Below are 18811 nucleotides of genomic sequence, written 5' to 3' on the forward strand. Positions count from 1 at the left end.
ATTTATGGAGATGAGCAAGAGCCTGTGGTGATGAAGAAGTTGATGCTGCTCTGAAAGAATTGGCAAAAAACAAGGCCCCAGGAATTGATGGAATAACAATTGACATATTTCAACAAACAGATGTTGCCCTGGATGTGCTCACCAAGTTGTGCAAAGAAATCTAGATGGCAACCACCTTGCCAACTGACTGGAAGAGATCGATATTTGTTCCCATTCCAAAGAAGGGTGACCTGACAGAGTGTGGAAATTATCGAACAGTATCATTGATATCACATGCAAGCAAGATTCTGCTGAAGATTATCCAAAAGCACATCAACAAAGAACTACCTGAAGTGCAAGATGAAGTTAGAAGAGGCTGTGGCACTAAGGATATTATAGCTAATGTTAGATGGATCTTGGCTGAAAACAGAGTACCAGAGGAATGTCTATCTGTGTTTCATTGACTCTGCAAAGGCATTTAACTGTGTGGATCACAACAAATTGTGGCTGACTCTGAGAAGAATGGGAATCCCAGAACACTCAGTTGGGCTTATGTGAAACCTGTTCTTGTACTAAGAGGCAGTCATCAGAACACAGAGCAAGAAAACACTGCATAGTTCAAAATTTGGAAGGATGTGAGTCAAGGATGTGTCCTATCTCCATACCTTTTCAGTATATAGTGGAATAGATTATCCAGGAGGCCAGGCTTTATGAGGAGAAGTGTGACATCAGGATTGAAGAAAGATTCGTCAGCAATCTGCGTAATGCAGATTACACAACCCTGCTTGCTGAAACTGAGGAGGACCTGAAGTGCTTGCTGCAGAAGGTCAAGGACTGCAGCCTTTAATATGGATCGAAGCTTAACATCAAGAAAACAAAGATTCTCACCGCTGGGCCAATTGGCAACATCATGATGGATGGTGAAGAGACTGAGGTTGTTTACAGCTTCAGTTTGCTTGGCTCTGCAATCAACATTCTTGGTACCAGCACCCAGGAAATAAAAAAGACTAATTGTATTGAGAAAGTCTGCTGTCAGAGACCTCTCAGAGTACTGAAGAGCAACAACATCAGCCTGTAGACTTAAGGTGCACCCGATACAGGCCATGGTCTTTGCAGAGAGCTGTACAATGACTAGGGATGCTAGGAGAGTTATGCCTTTGAGCTGTGGTGCTGGAGAAGACTACTGAATATACCATGGACTGCTGGGAGAACAAACAAGTTCATCCTGGAGAGGGTGAAGTCAGGCTGCTCCTTGGAGGCAAGGATTCTGAAGCTTCGTCTGACATACTTTGGACATGTTGCAAGGCAGGATCAGTCAGTCCTTGGAGATGGATGTCATACTTGGGAGGGTGGAGAGACAGTGCAGGAGAGGAAGACCCTCGATGAGATGGATGGATTCTGTCACTGGGTTAATGGGGATAGGTGCGTCAGAGACAATAAGATTGGCAAGGGATAGAACAGGGTTTAGGGCTGTTGTACATAGGGTTGCTATATGAGTCGCAGGCAACTCAATGGCACATAACAACAGCAACCTTATGTGCCATATATACAACTTTTAAAAAACTGATATTTAATCCTAGCCTTTGAGAAATTCAACCCAATGGATAGGAAAGGCAAACATATTAGCATATCTTGACAATAGTGCATGCTATAACAAACACACACACCTCCTTGATATGAGGAAGAAACAGTAACACTGCAATTAGTCTTCCTATTAAGTACTCCATGAGTCCGTTAGAGGGATTAATGCGTGTGATGTGGAAGGATAAAAGGTGCTCAGGTCTAAGTGTGGTCCAATTTTAGGTAGAAAGTGTGGGGATAAATTAGATCTCAGCAAGCTCTCATTTTCTTCTCTTTGCATATCGTAACAGGTTAGGTCTTTCAGGGTTGCAAAGAGCTTGCACTCAATTATTTACCCAGAGTTTGGTGGTTCAAATCTATCCAGCAATACTTTGGGGGTGGGAAGGGAAAGGTCTGGTAATCTGATGCCAAGGATGACAGAAGAATTAATTGCAATGCTCGAAAAGAGTCTTGAATATACCATGGACGGTCAAGAAAACAAATCGGTCTGTCTTGGAAAGGGTGAAAAGTTTCTCCTTGGAAGGTAGGATTTTGAAGCTCTGCTTAGCATACTTTGGGCATGTAGCCAGGAGGAACCAACCCTTGGAGAAGGACATCATGCTTGGAAGGGTGGAGGGACAGTACAGGACAGGAAGGCCCTGCATAAGAATTGATACAGTGACTTGGGACAATTGGTGGGGTGTGTTGGAGTCAGACTGGTTCAGGACAGGGCAGGCTTCAGAGCTGCTGTCCATAGGATCACTATGAGTTACAAGTGGCTCAATGACACAGAACAACAAGAACAACAGCAATCTGAGCACATTAAGATTACAACCGAGAAAACCCTATGGAGTGTAAGTCTACTCTGTAAAACATTTGCCATGAACTGGGATCAACTCTTCAGCAATGGTTTCTTTCTTTCTTTTTTCGACAGGTTACTCTGTAATCGTGGAACGTGTCAACTTACATATTAATTCAAATTAGGATTGAAAAATCAAGCAAAATGAGTAGCCTTCCTGAGACACAAAAAAATAATGACACAGTTGAACTAGTCTGTGGGATGCCCACTAGATATATTGAGGAAGAGGCACATTTCATAGTGCTTCTCTGTTTTATTATTGCTATGGGAGGTAGGTGGCTATTTTGAATTCTCATCCTTCCTCTGACTTCTGAACCTTTTCTCATGTAGAAAGTGATTACAACTACATCAAAAAAGGAGGCCCAATAGAATAAAAGAATGAGTTCTGCAAAATAGACTAAGCACTGGGATGCTAACTGAAAAAGCGTGGTGGTTCGAATCTTCTAGTCAGTCAATGGGAGAATGTAATCAGTTTGCAGCAATCAGTTTCTTCTTCCATGAAGATTTGTAGCTTTGGAGCCTCTAAGGGGAAGTGCTACTGTGTCTTTAGGGTCACTGTAAGCCAGAATTGATCCAACAGCAGTGAGCTGTGGTTTGTTGCTGCTGCTGCTGTATAGTGAAAGAATATCAGTGAATGCTATCAGTCTAGTTTCATTTAATTACAAGTGATGTCTACTATGTTCCTTTAATTAACTTTTGCTGAGCATAGCAATGTGGTAGGTAAGGAAAGACAGACTCTAACATCAAAGAACCTTCTCATGAGAGAGACAGGCCAACAAAGAATCACAATGCAATGTGGTAAATACAACTTTAAAGGTCTAGTCAGGACGCTCCGTTAACAAAGATGAAGGAGAGCCTTACATCATCAGCTTGGCCAGGCCTTGCCTGACCAAAATAATTGGAGTTAGGAGAGGAGAGAGTGTGTGAAACCAATAGATAGATGGCGCTCGGACATACAATCCCCAGTTTACATAGAGGACTTCATAAATTTCACCTGTTCTGTTATGGCATTCTTGATGTGATTTTTTTTCTTTAGAGAAATAGCTGTACCACCAACCCAAGAGGGAGATTCGGTTTCACAAATAGAGGACTTATAATGATTATGAATTCAGCAAGTATGGTAAATGATACCTATAATGTTAGTAATTAGAGAAAGCTTTCTCAAATACTGTAAAAGAAAATTTATGTAGAAAAACCTCAGCTGTTTTAAAGTTCTTTCTGGAAGGAGGAAGAGAATAGTCAAATAAAACACATAGCAAATATCTTCAGTGTTACTCAACTGTGCCAGAAAGTGAAATTATTTCCCTTGGGGCCCTTTAAAATAGTATAACAAATGTATTTTTCTATTTGTTTGGTCAATGTAGTTTTTCCTTATGGTTGAAACTCAGAAGTATTTCTGGCTTTATGGAGGACACTAATGTAGGAGTTGGGTGGCACAGTGGTCAAAATGCTTGACTGCTAACTGAAAAGTTGATGTTTGCATTCACCAGCCAATCTGTGAAAGAAAGGTGAGGCGTCCTGCTTCTGTAAAAGTTACAGCCCTGGACACCCTATAGAACAGATCTCCTCTATTCTGTAGGGTCAGTATGAATCAGAATCAACTCAACAGCCATCGGTTTGCTGGTTGTTTAATTGTACATAGGTGCTGTAGCTTGTTATTAGGTGCTATTGATTTGATTCTGATTCATGGACACTGTAGATATGTAGGGTAAAACTATGGTATAACTTAGGATGATGATAGGAAATGTTCTATATCACTCTGGTGGTCGAGTAGTAAAAATTAGTGCTGTAATCTGAAAGGCGTTTGATTCCACTAGCTGCTTCTTGGCAGAAGGATGGCCAATCTCCTCCAGTGTGATTAACTGCCTCTGAAAACCTGCTGGAGGGTCATCTATGGGTCAGCTCCAACTCAATGAGACACAGTAACAACAGTGGGTGAAGGAGTTCTGTTCATTTTTAGTGGTAAGGAGTTGTGCTGCCTACCCAAAGGTACACAGTTTGAATCCACCAGCTGTTCTGCAGAAGACAGATAGATAGTCTCCTGTGAGATTTATTCCCTCTGAAAACTTGCTGGAGGGTTAGTTGGTTCCAACTCCATGATACAAAACAAAACAGCAGGTAAGAAGTTGTGCAGCCAACCCAAAGGCACCTGCTTTGAATCCACCAGCTGCTCTGAGAAAGAAAGATAGATAATCTTCTCCCGTGTGATTTACAGCCTCTGAAAACCCACTGGAAGCTATGAAATGATTCTGAGTCAATGTTATTGTTTGTTTTATAAAGATATGGGGGTCCTGATGATATATTGTAACATACCAAGCTGATAACTAAAATTTTGGCAGTTTGAATCTGCTAGCTGCTCTTAGAGAGAAAGATAAGTGGTCTCCTTGTTAAAACGTACACCCTTGAAAACTAGGTGGAGGGGTGCCATTAAAGAGACATGTCTCCACCGCAGGACGTTTGGTGTGTGTGTGTGATGATGTCTATACAAAGTTTGACTTTCTACAGTTTCTCTCCATCATATTAATGTAAGGTACTTAACACAGTGACAATCCTAAAGTGCTATTGGATGGGCAGGAGGGGAGTTATTGCAAACTTTAGTATTTGCCAGATTGTCTTATCTTCCTCATTGTGTCATTATTAAGGGCCCTTGAGTTAAGTACAACTCACAGCAGCCCTATGAACAACAGATCTGAACCTTGTCCTGTTCTGCGCCATCCTCACAGTTCCTGACACATTAGAGCCCATTGCAGCAGTCACTGTGTCAATCCACCAAGTCGAGAGTCTCCCTTTATTTCACTGACACTCCACCTTTCTGAGCTTCATGCCCCTCTCCAAGGAATAGCTTCTTCTAGCAACGTGCTTTATCATTTTTGTCTCCAAGGGGCACTTGCTGGACTTTCTCCAAGATGTATCCATTTGTTCATCTGACAGTCTATGAATACTCAGTATTCTCTCCAACAACACAATTCGAAGGCATCAATTCTTCGTAGATGGAGAAAAGATTGGAAAATGTCTTATTATGGATGTCTTAAAAATAATCTTAAAGACTTTGTGTGGAAAGAACAGGATAAAAAAGAATCATATGCCAGTTTTTTCACTGTGGGGAAAAAAATCTTAGAGTTAAGACATGGAATTTACAACACCTGTCAATTATTTATCCTTGATAATATGACACTCAGAATAAGTTTAAAATTAAAGGAAATATTAAAATATTTTAAAGCTACAAATTATATTTAAATAACACATACATGTATTTCTTTAGGATGTTTGCGAGCGTGTTTAAAGAATTCTGAAGTCCTCGTCTTGTCAATTCTTTCCCTATCAGGATTTGCTGTAGGACAACTGGCCCAGAGCTTTGTTAAGGTACTGGAGGTACAATAAGTTAGAGAATTAGTTCAAGGAGAAAGACTCCAAACAAGTTCCATTCCTACTCTTGCCTCTCAATGTATAGATTTGTCCCCATATGTGAACAAATACTAAAAAAAAAGTAATCTATTACTAAAACATTAGAAAATGAGAAGTCATCTGGTGAAGGAGACATACAATAGGACCCTAATTTAGAAGTGAGGGGACTTTTCATTCCTGGGCTTTGCTCCATTTGCTTCTGAGTCCTTGCTCTTGCTTCTCCACCCACTCCCCTCCCGTGCCTCACTCATGCACTGGCTTCTGTCAGATTCTTTTTAATATCTCTGGAGACACGAGTTATAAAAGGCAACAGTTGTTTTCATGTTGAGTCATGGTTATTACTGTCAGATTAAATATAAACATGCATCACACAATGTATAATATACATGCAAGAAAATTTGTATGAACTTATTAGCTCTTGATTTTGAAGGCAAAGTAGTGCAACCACCAGCAACATACTTCCAATCATTGCCTTTTGAAAAAAAAATTGAAGATAATGCTTGCACTTACTGAGGACTATAAAAGCCATTTGTTTTTCTGGAGTGCACTTATAAGCACTAACTGTTTTTATGTGCTGCTTTTTTTTTTAAAGAAATCATATGTGTTGGCTTACTAAATATTTTGTTTTGAATTTGTTCATTCATCCTTACAACTCATTATGCTCATTTTATGGATAAGGAAATTGAAGTACAGGGAGGTTAAGCAATGAAGCTCAAAGTATTGATTGGATCAAAACAAATTTCAGAGGAGGGACCAAAGGAAAAGCTTCACTCTCTGCTATGTTTTCCATTTATTATTATGCAACTTTAATGACTTGGTCCTGGATATCAATCTGTACTATTGTCTATATATTTTTATATATTATTTTCTATTGACTCAACAATTTTTAAATCCTAAATTTGTGAGATTATAAGGATTTGTGGAGAATACAACAGCTCCTCCACAATGAACATGAAAAGAAATGCCTAACAGTCAAATTAAGGGAAAATACTTGTATGTGAATCACTAGAATTATCTTGGGGATCACCAAAGACTGGAAACCATTTTGGAAAACATTGGTTGTTTACCTCAAGCAATGTTTGTGCAGCTTGTGTTAACTTCTCTGATAAATAGAAGACCACACTTAACAACTTGTCTAAAGGGATAGAGCAAGAGATCTAACACAGGTTTGTCAGGACTGGCCTTGTAGAAATTCTCATTAGTAATAGATGGTAATATTGTTTAAAAAATTTTTGCTTTAAATAACATCCTCTAAATTTCTAATACCTAGAAAACTAAGTTTCTTGTTTGTCTTTATTACTTTAGATCCACAAAATGATCTACCCTCTCTTAAGTACACCAAGTTTTGCACTTTATTGCTATTTTTTACCTTTAATTATATTTGTGGCCGCTTTGGATGTAGACTATTATATACTCAAGAATGTGTTTTGGCAGGTAAGAATAAGTTCTAAGACAAATGAATATGAATTCTTGCTTATTCATGGTGATGGGGAATGTGACTCTATACAGAAGATCATTCACATATCTCACATTTTCACTTGTTTACCTTTTTGGTTGTGCAGAAATATACATTAAATATGTGGTGAAAATGTGTTGAAAATTTATGTTTGCTGAGTATCCGTTGTGACTTGCTACTGAGTAAAATTAATCTCCATTATACACATGAGCTCTATTGTACATGGGGTTTTCAAGAACAAGGATTCTCACCACTGGGCCTATTGGCAGCATCAGTATGGATGGTGAAGAGATTGAGACAGTTAACAGTTTTAGTTTACTTGGCTCCACAGTCAACACTCTTGATAACAGCAGCCAGGAAATCAGGAGATGAATTGCATTGGGAAAGTCAGCTGTGAGGGACCTCTTGAGAGTACTGAAGAGCAACGATGTCAGACTGGAAACTAAGGTGTGTCTGATGCAGGCTATAGTCTTCACAATTACGTGCTATGCATCGGAGAGTTGGACAATGAATAGGGATGACAGAAAGAGAATTTATGCCTTTGAACTGTGGTGCTGGAGAAGAGTGTTGAATATACCATGGACTGCTAGGAGAACAAACAGATTTGTCCTGGAGAGGGTGAAGCCGGAATGCTACTTGGAGTCAAGGATTCTGAAGCTTTGTCTGACATACTTTGGGCATGTTGCAAGGAGGGACTAGTCCTTGGAGAGGGACATCACGTTTGGGAGAGTGGAGGGACGGCGCAGGAGAGGAAGACTCTCAATGAGATGGATCGATTCTGTGAGTGGAGTGGTGGGAATGTGTTTTGAGATGGCGAGGTTGGTACAGGATAGAGCGGCTTTTAGGCCTCTTGTACATAGGGTCATTATGAGTGGCAAGCAACTTGATGGCACATAACAACAACAACAACAACAACAACAACATACACATGAAACCCATCTCAACATCAAAAAATAAAAATTCTTACCACTGGATCATATTCAATCCATATTGAAGGCTTTGATCTTCTGCAGCAAGCGCTTCAGGTCCTCCTCAATTTCAGCAAACAAGGCTGTTTCATCTACATAACACAGATTGTTGATGAGTCTCCCTCCAATCCTGATGCCACATTCCTCCTCATAGAGCTCAGCCTCCTGGTTGATCTTTTCCACATATAAATTGAAAAGGTATGGAGATGTAGGACACATCCTTTGCCTCAAAGGAGCACTCTAGCTACACTTTCTCCAAGAGATATTTGTTTGTTCTTTAGCATAATGTTCTCCAGCTTTTCCTAGGTTATATAGTGTTTTTCAAAATCTTTGCTCCTGAGTGCTGCATAGTATTCCATCATGTGAACATACCATAATTTCTCTCAATCCATTTGTTTGGTTATGGACATTGGGCTGCTTTTATTTTCTTGATTTTGTGAACAACAATATGAATGTTATGCTGCTATGAACACTGGTGTACAAATCTCTGTGTCTAAATTCTATTTTCCTTGGTGTATATCCTTAGGGGTGGAATAGCTGCATCATATGGGAATTCTTTGTTCAGTTTTTTTTAGGAAATGCAAAACTGCCTTCCAGAGTGGTTGTACCATTTTAAAATCCCACCAACAGTGTATGGGAGTTCCATTCTCTCCATATCCTCTCCAAAATTTACTACTTGCTGTCTTATTAAACTTTGTCACTGCTACTGGGGCAAGATGGTACCTCATTGTGGTTTTGATTTAAATCTCTCTGATTGCTGGTGATTTTGAGAATTTCTTGATGTGTCTGTTTGCCATCTAAATGTCTTCCTCTATGAAAAATCTTCCTGTGTCTTTTGCTCATTTTGTAATTGTGTTGACAGTTTTTTTCTTGTGGAGGCCCAATAATATTCTGTATGTTATATTGTTAGATGCCATGGAGCCAAGTATAACTCATTGTGACCCTATGAGCAACAGATCTTAACCCTGTCCTATTCTGTACCGTCTTCACAATTCCTGTCACACTAGAGCCCATTGCAGCAGTAACCATGTCAATCCACCTGGTTGAAAGTCTTTCTTACCTTCCACCCTTCCAAGCATCTTGTCCCTCACCAAGGAATAGCCTTTCATAGTAAAACCTCATCATCCTTGCCTCCTAAAAGCACTCCGACTGAACCCTCTCCAAGAAATATTAGTTTGTTCTTTTGATAGTCCGTAGGATGTTCAGTGCTCTTCTCCAACACCACAACTCAAAGGCGTCAGTTCTTCTTCTGTCATCCCTATTCATTGCTCAGCTCTCAGATATGTAGCAAGTGATTGAAAAAACTATATCTTCAATCAGATGCACCTTACTCCTCAAACTGACATCTTTACTCCTCAACAATTTAAGAGGTTCTAACTGCAGAATTTCCCCTTAAGCCTGGTGTGAAGACTAGTATTCTGTAAACTTTAATTATGAGACCTTCATCTGAGATGTCATTGTCAAATGTTTTTCCCCATCAGTAGATGTTCTTTTCACTCTAATCAAAGGAGTTTTTGATGCACATTGAGACTTTATAAGGTCTCATGCATTGATGTTATTCTCTCCTGGTTGTGCATTTCTGGGTGTATTTTCCAGCCTCTTTATACTATAGACTAGGTTGTCTAAGGTTGGTCTCTCCCATTTTGTCTTTTATGATTTTTATGGTTTGGGGCTTTACTCCAATCTATCTGATCTACTTTAAGTTGGTTTTTGTGTATGGTATGAGATGTGGATCCTGCTTCAGCTTTCTGCAGGTAGAAGTCCAGTTTTATCAGCAACATTTGTTGAAGAGGTTATCATTTCCGAATTAGATAGGTTTTGTTTCCTTGTCAAACATCAGTTGACCATAGGTAGATGGATTAATTTGTGCATTCTCAATTCTGTTCCATAGGTGTATGTGCCTGTCGTTGTACCAGTACCATGCTGTTTTGGTTGTTACAGCTGTGTAGTAGGTTTTGTTCTCTTGGCTGGCCATAGGATGTTCAGAGTTCTTCTCCAACACCACAGCTCAAAGGCATTAATCATTCTTTTGTCATTCCTATTGATGATCCAGCTCTCAGATGCATAGGAAATGATTGGAAAGACTATGGCCTGAATCAGATGCACCTTAGTCCTCAAAGTGACATTGTTACTCCTCAACAATTTGAAGAGGTCACTAATTGCAGATTTTCCCAGTGCAATGTATCTCCTTATTTACTGACTGCTGGTACCAAGGGTGTTAATTGTGTATACAAGCAAGATGAAGCTGTTGACAGTTTCAGTCTCCTCTCCATCCATCACAACACTGCCTATTAGTCCAGTGGTAAGACTCATTGTTTTCTTGACATTGAGATGCAATGCAGGCCGAAGACTGCATTTCTTGATCTTCTGCAACAAGTGATTCAAGTGCTCCTCACTTTCAACAAGCAAGGCTGTGTCATCTACAAAATTCAGGTTTTGATAAGTCTCCCTCAAATCCTGATGCCACACTCCTCTTCATAGAGTCCAGCTTCTTGGATACTTTGCTCAGCATACAGATTGAATTGGTATGGAGGGAGAATACAACCCTGACAAACTCCCTTCTAAATTTTAAACCGTGCAGTATTCCCTCATTCTATTTGTACAGCACCATCCTGGTCCAGGTGTAGGTTTTGCATGAGCACAATTAAGTGTTCTAGGTTTCCCATTCTTCTCAATGTCAGCCACAACTTGTTATTATCCACAGTCAAATGCCTTCACAGAGTCAATAAAGCACAAATATACAACAAACAGAGAATAAACAAATATGTCTTGGAAAGGGTACAGCTGGAGTGCTCCTTGGAGGCAGGACTGATAAGGCTTCACCTCACATACTTTGGACATGTTGCAAGGAGGGGCATAGTCCTTGCAGAGGGACATGATGCTGGGAAGGGTGGGGGTTTGGCGAAGGAGAGTAAAACCCATGTGAATTGACATGGTGACTGCTGTAATGGGCTCTTGTGTGACAAGAAGTGTGAAGACAGTGCAGGACAGAGCAGGGTTCAGATCTTTTGTTAATAGGGTCCCTATGAGTCATACTTGACTCTACAGCACCTAACAAGTAGGTTTTGAGATCAGGGAGTGCCATGCCTACCTATCATTTCATTTTCATTTTTTCTAAGTGCTTTACCTATTTGGGTCTCTTTCCTTTCCAAATAAACTTGCCAATTGCCTTATCTATGTCTTTGAAAAATGAATTTGGTATCTGTATTGGGATTGCATTACACATGTAGATTGCTTTTGATAGGATCATAGTTTTAATAAATTGAGTCTTCCTATTCATGAACAGGGAACATTTCCCAGTTTAGATCTCTTATTTTTTTCACTCAGTAGTATTTTGTTGATTATGGAACCAAGCAAACTAAAACTGTTAACAATCTCAATCTCTTCATCATTCATAATGATGTTGCCAATTGACCCAGTGGTGAGAATCTTCGTTTTCTTGATGTTGAGTTTCAATACATATTTAAGACTGGAGTCCTTGATCCTCTGCAGCAAGCGCTTCAGGTCCTCCTCAGTTTCAGCAAGCAGGGTTGTGTCATCTGCGTAACACAGGTTGTTTATGAATATGCCACCAATCTTGATGTCACATTCCTCCTCATAGAGCCCAGACTCCTGGATGATCTATTCCGCATATGGATTGAAAAAGTGTGGAGACAGAACACATCCCTGACATACACCTTTCCTGATTTTGAATCATTCAGTGTTGCTCTGTCCTGACAACTGCCTCTTGGTTCAAGTATAGGTTTTGCATAAGCACAATCTAATGTTCTGGGATTTTCATTCTTCTCAGAGTCAGCCACAGCTTGTTGTGATCCACACAAACACTTTTGCATAGTCAATGAAACACAGATAGATATTCCTCTAGTACTCTCTGCTTTCTGCCAAAATCCATCTAACATTAGCTATAATATCCCTAGTACCACGGCCTCTTCTAAACCCAGCCTGCACTTCCGGTACTTCTCTGCTAATGTGCTGCTTCAGTCATTTTTGGATAATTTTCAGCAGAATCTTGCTTGCATGTAATATTAATGATATTGTTTAATAATTTCTGCCTCTGTCAGGTCACCTTTCTTTGGAATGGGAACAAATATAGATCTCTTCCAGTCAGTTGCCCTCCAGATTTCTTGGCACAACTTGGTGAGCACATCCAGGGCAGCGTCTGTTTGTTGAAATATGTCAATTGATATGGCATCATCCTGGGGCCTTGTTTTTTTTTTGCCAATTCTTTCAGAGCAGCATCAACTTCTTCCTTCGTCACCACAGGCTCTTGATCACACATTATTTCATGAAATTTTTCTGTATCCATCAATTCCTTTTGGTACAATGATTCTATATATTTTTTCCATTTTCTTTTAATGCTTCCTGGATCATTTAATATTCTGTGCAAAGCATCCTTAAGTATTGCCACTCATGGCTTGAATTTGTTTTTCAGTTCCTTTCGTTTAAGCAATGCTGAGTGAGTTCGGCCTCTTTGATTTTCTGACTCCAGCGCTTTGCACATTTCATTGTAATACTTTGCTTTGTTTTCCCAAGCTGTGCTTTGAAATCTTCTGTTCAGCTCCTTAATTATTGATTTCTGCTTTTGGCTTTGTCTTCTCGGGGCTCTAATGTAACATTCAAAGTCTCATCTGACATCCATCTTGGTCTTTTCGTCCTCTTCTGCCTTTGTAATGACTTTTGCCATCTTCATGGATGATATTCTTGATATTTTCCCACAACTCATTTGGTCTTCCCTCATTGATGTCCAAGGCCTCAAACCTGTAATCAACACTCTTGGTACCAGCAGCCAGGAAATCAAGAGATGAATTGCATTGGGAAAGTTGGCTGTCAAGGACCTCTCCAGAGTACTGAAGAGCAATGATGTCCAGTCTGAAGACTGAGGTGCTCCTGATTTAGGCCATAGTCTTCACAATTGCTTGCTATGTGTTAGAGAGCTGGACGATGACTAAGGATGATAGAAAGATAATTGATGCCTTTGAGCTATGGTGCTGGAAAAGAGTGGTGAATATACCATGGACTGCTAAGAGAACAAACAGGTTCATCCTTCAGAAGGTGAAACCAGGTTGCTCCTTGGAGACAAGGATTCTGAAGCTTCATCTGACATACTTTGGACATGTTACAAGGAGGGACCAGTCCTTGGAGAGGGACATCATGCTTGGGATGGTGGAGGGACAGCTTAGGAGAGGAAGAGTCTCGATGAGATAGATTGATTCAGTTACTGGGGCAATGTGGGTAGGTGTGTCAGAGACAATAGGCTGAAGGAAAAAGTTGATGCTGTCACAGGACAGAGAAGAGTTTAGATCACTATAGTCACAAGTGACTATAGCAACAACAACAACAACAACAGTATTTTGTAGCTTTCTTTGTACAAGTCTTTTGTATCTCTGTTGTTACGTGCCGCCGAGTTGCTTAGGACTCATAGGGACCCTTTATGTACAACAGCCCTAAAACCTGCTCTGTCCTGTGCCAATCGCACCATCTCTGACACGCCCATCCTGATTACCCCTCACTGAAGCAATCCATTTCATAAAGGTGGATTGATTCCCCTCCTGCGCTGTCTCTCCACCCTCCCAAGCATGATGTCCCTCTCCAACAACAGGTTTCTCCTTACAACATGACAAAGCCCCGGAATCTTTGCCTCCAAGGAGCAGCCTGGTTTAACCCTCTCCAGGATGAATCTGTTTGTTTTCTTGGCAGTCCATGGTACATTCAATACTCTTCTCCAGCACCACAACTCGAAGGCATCATTTTTTTTCTATCCTTCCTAGTCATTGTCCAATTCTCTGATACATAACAAGTGATTGAAAAGACCATGGCCTGTATCAGATGCACCTTAGTCTTCAGAGTAACACCATTGCTCTTCAGTACTTTGGAGAGGTCCCTAACAGCAGACTTTCCCATCACAATATGTCTTTTAATTTCCTGGTAGCTGATGCCAAGAGTGTTGACTGTGAAGCCAAGCAAACTGAAGATGTGAACAGTCTCAATCTGTTCACCATCCATCCTGATGCTGCCAATTGGTCCAGTGGTGAGAATCTTTGTTTTCTTGATGTTGAGCCTCAATCCATATTGGAGGCTGCAGTCCTTGCCCCTCTGCGGCAGGTCCTCCTCAGCTTCAGCAAGCAATGTTGTGTCATCTGCATAACACAGATTGTTGATAGATCTTCCAAATGTCTTAACTCCACACTTCTCATGGAGCCCAGCCTCCCGGATAATCTGTTCTGCATACAGGTTGAAAAGATATGGAGATAGGACACATCACATCCCTGGCGTATACCCTTCCCAGTTTTGAACCATGCAGTGTTTCCTTGCTCCATTCTGATGACTGCCTCCTGATCTAAGTATAGGTTTTGCATTAGTACGTATACCCTTCCCAGTTTTGAACCATACAGTGTTTCCTTGATCCATTCTGATGATTGCCTCCTGATCTAAGTATAGGTTTTGCATTAGTACGAGCAAGTGTTCTGGGATTCCCATTCTTCTCAGAATCAGTCACAGTTTGTATCTATACTTAAGTTTATTCCCAAGTATGTTAGTTTGTGGTTGGCTATTGTAAATTGTATTGCTTTTCTTTGTATTTCTTTGTATTCGTTTTCTTAAATGTGTTTCCTTTGTTACTGTAGAGAAATACCACTGATTCTTGTGTATTGGTTTTTAATCCTGCCACTCTACTCAACTGCTCTACCAGGTCTAACAATGCTTTTGTTGAGTCCTTGGGGTTTTCTGTGTATACTATCACATTGTCTGCATATAGCAGCAGTTTTCCACCTGTTTGCCAGTTTGTATGCCTCTTATTATCTTCTCTTGTATTACTTTAGTAAGTACTTCTAATACAATATTGAATAGAAGTGGTGAAAGTGAGCATCTGTGTCTAGATATGTTCGCAAAGGAAAATGCCTTTAGTCTTTCTGGATTGAGAATGATGTTGGCTCTTGGTTTTACATAAATACTTTTCATTATGTTAAGGAAATTCTATTCTTATTTTGCTGATTGTTATAATTAGGAAAAGGGTGTTGGATTTTGTCAATGGCCTTTTCTGTATCAATTAATAGGATCATGGGGTTCTTGTTATTTGCTTTGCTAATCTCATGAATTATGCTGGTTCATTTTCTTATGTGAACCTTCCTTTCATACCTGTTATGAATTCCATTTTGTCATAACAATTTTTTTTTGTGTGTGTGTACTCTTGTATTCACCTGGCCAGGATTTTGGTAGGTATTTTGGCATCTACATTCAGGAGAGATATTGGTCTGTAGTTATCTTTTTAAAATTTTTCTGGCAAAATGAAACGATATACTTTCCAATGTATAAAAAAGAAAAGTCTTTGATGGGTGAAACATTCTCGTTAAAATTTTTTACACTATGTTTCTTTAACATTTGAAGACTATGATAATATGCAGTTGTTTTTTTTACACTGCTAATAAGCATTGATGAATAATAAGATTAATGAATGTAGGCCTAATACTTACCAAGAGAAAAATACTCACAATTAATTTGGTGGCATGATTATTTCAGACATATGTACATAGATTTGTTGTTGGCCTGATAATTTATTTTCTTTTAGAGGTTACGGCCCCACATTATGGTTATATATATGGTTATATATATCAAATATGGTTATATTTGATAGAGGTGTTGGGTTAGATCATTAATTTTATTTCTTTTCTCCCCTTTTTATGTGTTTTCCTATTGCTGTGAATTTCCTCCTAAAGACTGCCTTAGCTGTATTTCCAGAGGTTTGGACATGTATTTTCAGTACCATATTTTAAGGAAATTTTTGATTACATTTTTTACTTATTCTATAATGCAAGTGTGTATAGTAGGGTGTTATTTATCTTCCGTATGAGTAATGTTGTAAGCTTCACCCTCTTGTCGGTAATTTCTAGTTTTATGACTTTTTCATCTAAGAAAATATTTTGTATCATTTGAATGTTTTTTTAATTTGTTGAGGCTTGCTTTTGTCCTAATACACAACCAATTTTGGAGAACGGACCATGTGAACTTGAGAAGAAAGTAAATTGATTTTTAGTTGGGTGCAACACCCTGATAACATCCAAACATCCACAAGGTCAAGGTGTCTGTATAGTTTAGATCTTCTGAATCTTTGAGCTTATTTGGAATTGACTCATCATTTGGTGAGCATGATGTGTTAAAGTCTCCTACCACTACTGTATTGTATTGTAAGTACTGTACTGTACTGTACTGTACTGTACTATATTGTATACCACAACTTCAATTTCTATTTCTTTCTTCAAGTCTGTTAACTGTTGTTTTATGTATTTTGTAGTTCTGTCATTTGGTGTGTAGAGGTTAACAAAGTTAAAAGTTCTTGATCTAATGTGTTTTTGATTATTTATATTGTGTGCTTCATTATCTGTTATGGTGGTTTTCATCCAGAATACTATTTTATCAGAGATTAGCATTTCCACTCCTGCTTTTTTATGGATGCCGTTTGCATATATATTTTTCCCACCTTTTGATTTTCAGGTTTTTTCTTATTTCTTCGACGAGTCTGTTGAGGTGAAATTATTAATGGGCTTTGAATTTTTTTTAATCCAGTCTGCTACTCTTTCTCTTGATTAGGACATTTAATCCATTCACAATAAGTGAATTAAGTGATTATTGACAGGCTAGATTTTTCCCCTGCCATTTTACTGTGTGTTTGTGTCCCCCCCCCCCCCGTTACTATGATCCATCCACTTTCTTTTGGTGTTTTCTGTGTAAAGGATTTCTCTTAGAATTTCTTGTATAGTTAGTCTTATTTTTACAAATTCTTTAAGTTCTTGCTTTTCTACAAAGGAGCTAATTTCTCCTTAATATTTGATGGACAACTTTGCTGGATACAGGATCCTTAACTGGCAATTGTTTTCTTTCAAGTTTCTGTATATGCCATCCTCTTGTCTTCTTGCTCTCATGATTTCTGCTGAGAAATCAGAGCATAATCGAATTGGTTTCTCTTTATAGGTGACTCTTTGTTTTTCTCATACTGCTTTTTGGATTTTATTCTTATCTTTGATTTTGGAGAATTTTATTATTATATATCTTGGTGCTATTCTTTTGGAGTGTAGTCTGGGATTCCCTGAGCTTCTAGAATGTAGATTTTCCTGTTCTCCATAATGCCTAAGGAAGTTTTCTTCTAGTATCTTTTCCATAATTTTCTTTGTGCTTTCCCTGCCCCCTTCATGTAGTGAAATTCTGTTCATACATGTTGTTCCTTATTATGTTATCCCAAATGATAATATTTTTTTTTCAATTTTCCTTCCATTTCTTCTCTGCTTTTTCCTCTAGTATTTTCTCATTACGGTATTTCTCTTCCAGCTCACTGACTCTCTGTTTCATTTCTTCTGTTCTGCTTTTTTGGTCCCTCAAACATGTTGGAAACTTCTGCCATTTTGATCTTAATATTCTGAATTGCTTTTTCACACATTTCTGTTATTTGTAGTACATGTGCTTGCTGTATGCTCTTTGTAGTGTGATGAGTTTCCAAGTTTTATATTGCTTTTTCATAGTTTCAATTCTTTCTTTCATCTTTGTAATTTCTTTTGTCTTTTGCAATTCTTTTGTAGTTACTTTTCCTTTTCCTCTCCACTTCAATTTATTTCTTCTAGCTCCTTGTCTCTGGTGTATTTGGTTTATTTATGGCTTCCATTCTTTCATCATTTTCATCTTCTTGCATAGATATTCCTATAAACCCACATCTGTATATTTTTCCTGGTTCCCTGTCTTTGAGGTATTTTCTTTATTTGTGGCTTCCATTCATCCTTCCATCATTGGAACCTTCTTCTGTAGCAGTTCATATGACTCTATGTCAATGTATTTCTCCTACCTTCCTTTCTCTGGGACATATATTGGGTCTGCAACATGCATTGCTTTTTTAAAATTTTATTTTATTATTTTTGTGTGCGTGTACCGTCAAATCAGATTTGACTGGTACAGGAGGAGATGGCCCCTCCTTCCCCGGCAGAGCATCTGGTAGATTCGAACCATGTGCCTCTGGGATTGTAGTTGAAGCTCCTTGCGCATTGCTTTTTTAGGAGGCTTACTTTTGTTTTATCACAATGTTTGAGCCTGGCTACTGCCTTCTTGACTTTATGGGGATTTTTTTTTTTTTGTATGTATTAGGCCGTTTCTATTGTGTCTGTGTTCTTTGTTGACAGGTCAGTTATCTTTTTTTTAACTTTAAATTTATTATTCATTTCAGTAAAAATTTACAGAGACTTTGGATTTCCATTCACTCATTGTTGCACTTTTCTCCCTTCCCAACCCTCCTCCCTAGTACACTACCCTCTTGGAAAAATAAAAGAAAAATTCTTTCATTGTTTCACAAACCCTCCCCCAGGTCCACTCCACCATGTAACCTTCGATCTAGACTCCTGTCATGACAATAATATCTAATCACATATCCCTTTTAAACAGTTTTCTCCCTCATCTGTTTCAATGCAGTATATATTATTGAACCCATCTTTCTCAGTCTCTCCCCAACCCCAAGGTCAGTCCTGTTTTACAACAGTGACACCATGCAGTTATTTGCCCTTTTGTGACTGAGATACATCACTCAGCATAATGTCCTCCAGGGTCACCCAT

The 18811-nt window shown here is 39.0% G+C and overlaps 1 protein-coding gene across 1 annotated transcript in view; it reads left to right on the top strand.

Moving 5' to 3' along the window:
• Positions 1-2542: 2542 nt before the first annotated feature.
• The window catches only part of SLC9C2 (solute carrier family 9, member C2 (putative)), a 126699-nt gene continuing 110430 nt past the window's right edge, over positions 2543-18811 (top strand). The window contains exons 1-3 of the mRNA XM_006892683.1: positions 2543-2669; positions 5661-5761; positions 7109-7237. Coding sequence (XP_006892745.1) covers positions 2543-2669; positions 5661-5761; positions 7109-7237 — 357 coding nt within the window. The remainder of the gene's footprint in view (positions 2670-5660; positions 5762-7108; positions 7238-18811) is intronic.

Source organism: Elephantulus edwardii, unplaced genomic scaffold (genome assembly GCF_000299155.1).
Source record: "Elephantulus edwardii isolate Elephantulus edwardi_28Jun2011 unplaced genomic scaffold, EleEdw1.0 scaffold00117, whole genome shotgun sequence".
Lineage (NCBI taxonomy): Eukaryota > Metazoa > Chordata > Mammalia > Macroscelidea > Macroscelididae > Elephantulus > Elephantulus edwardii.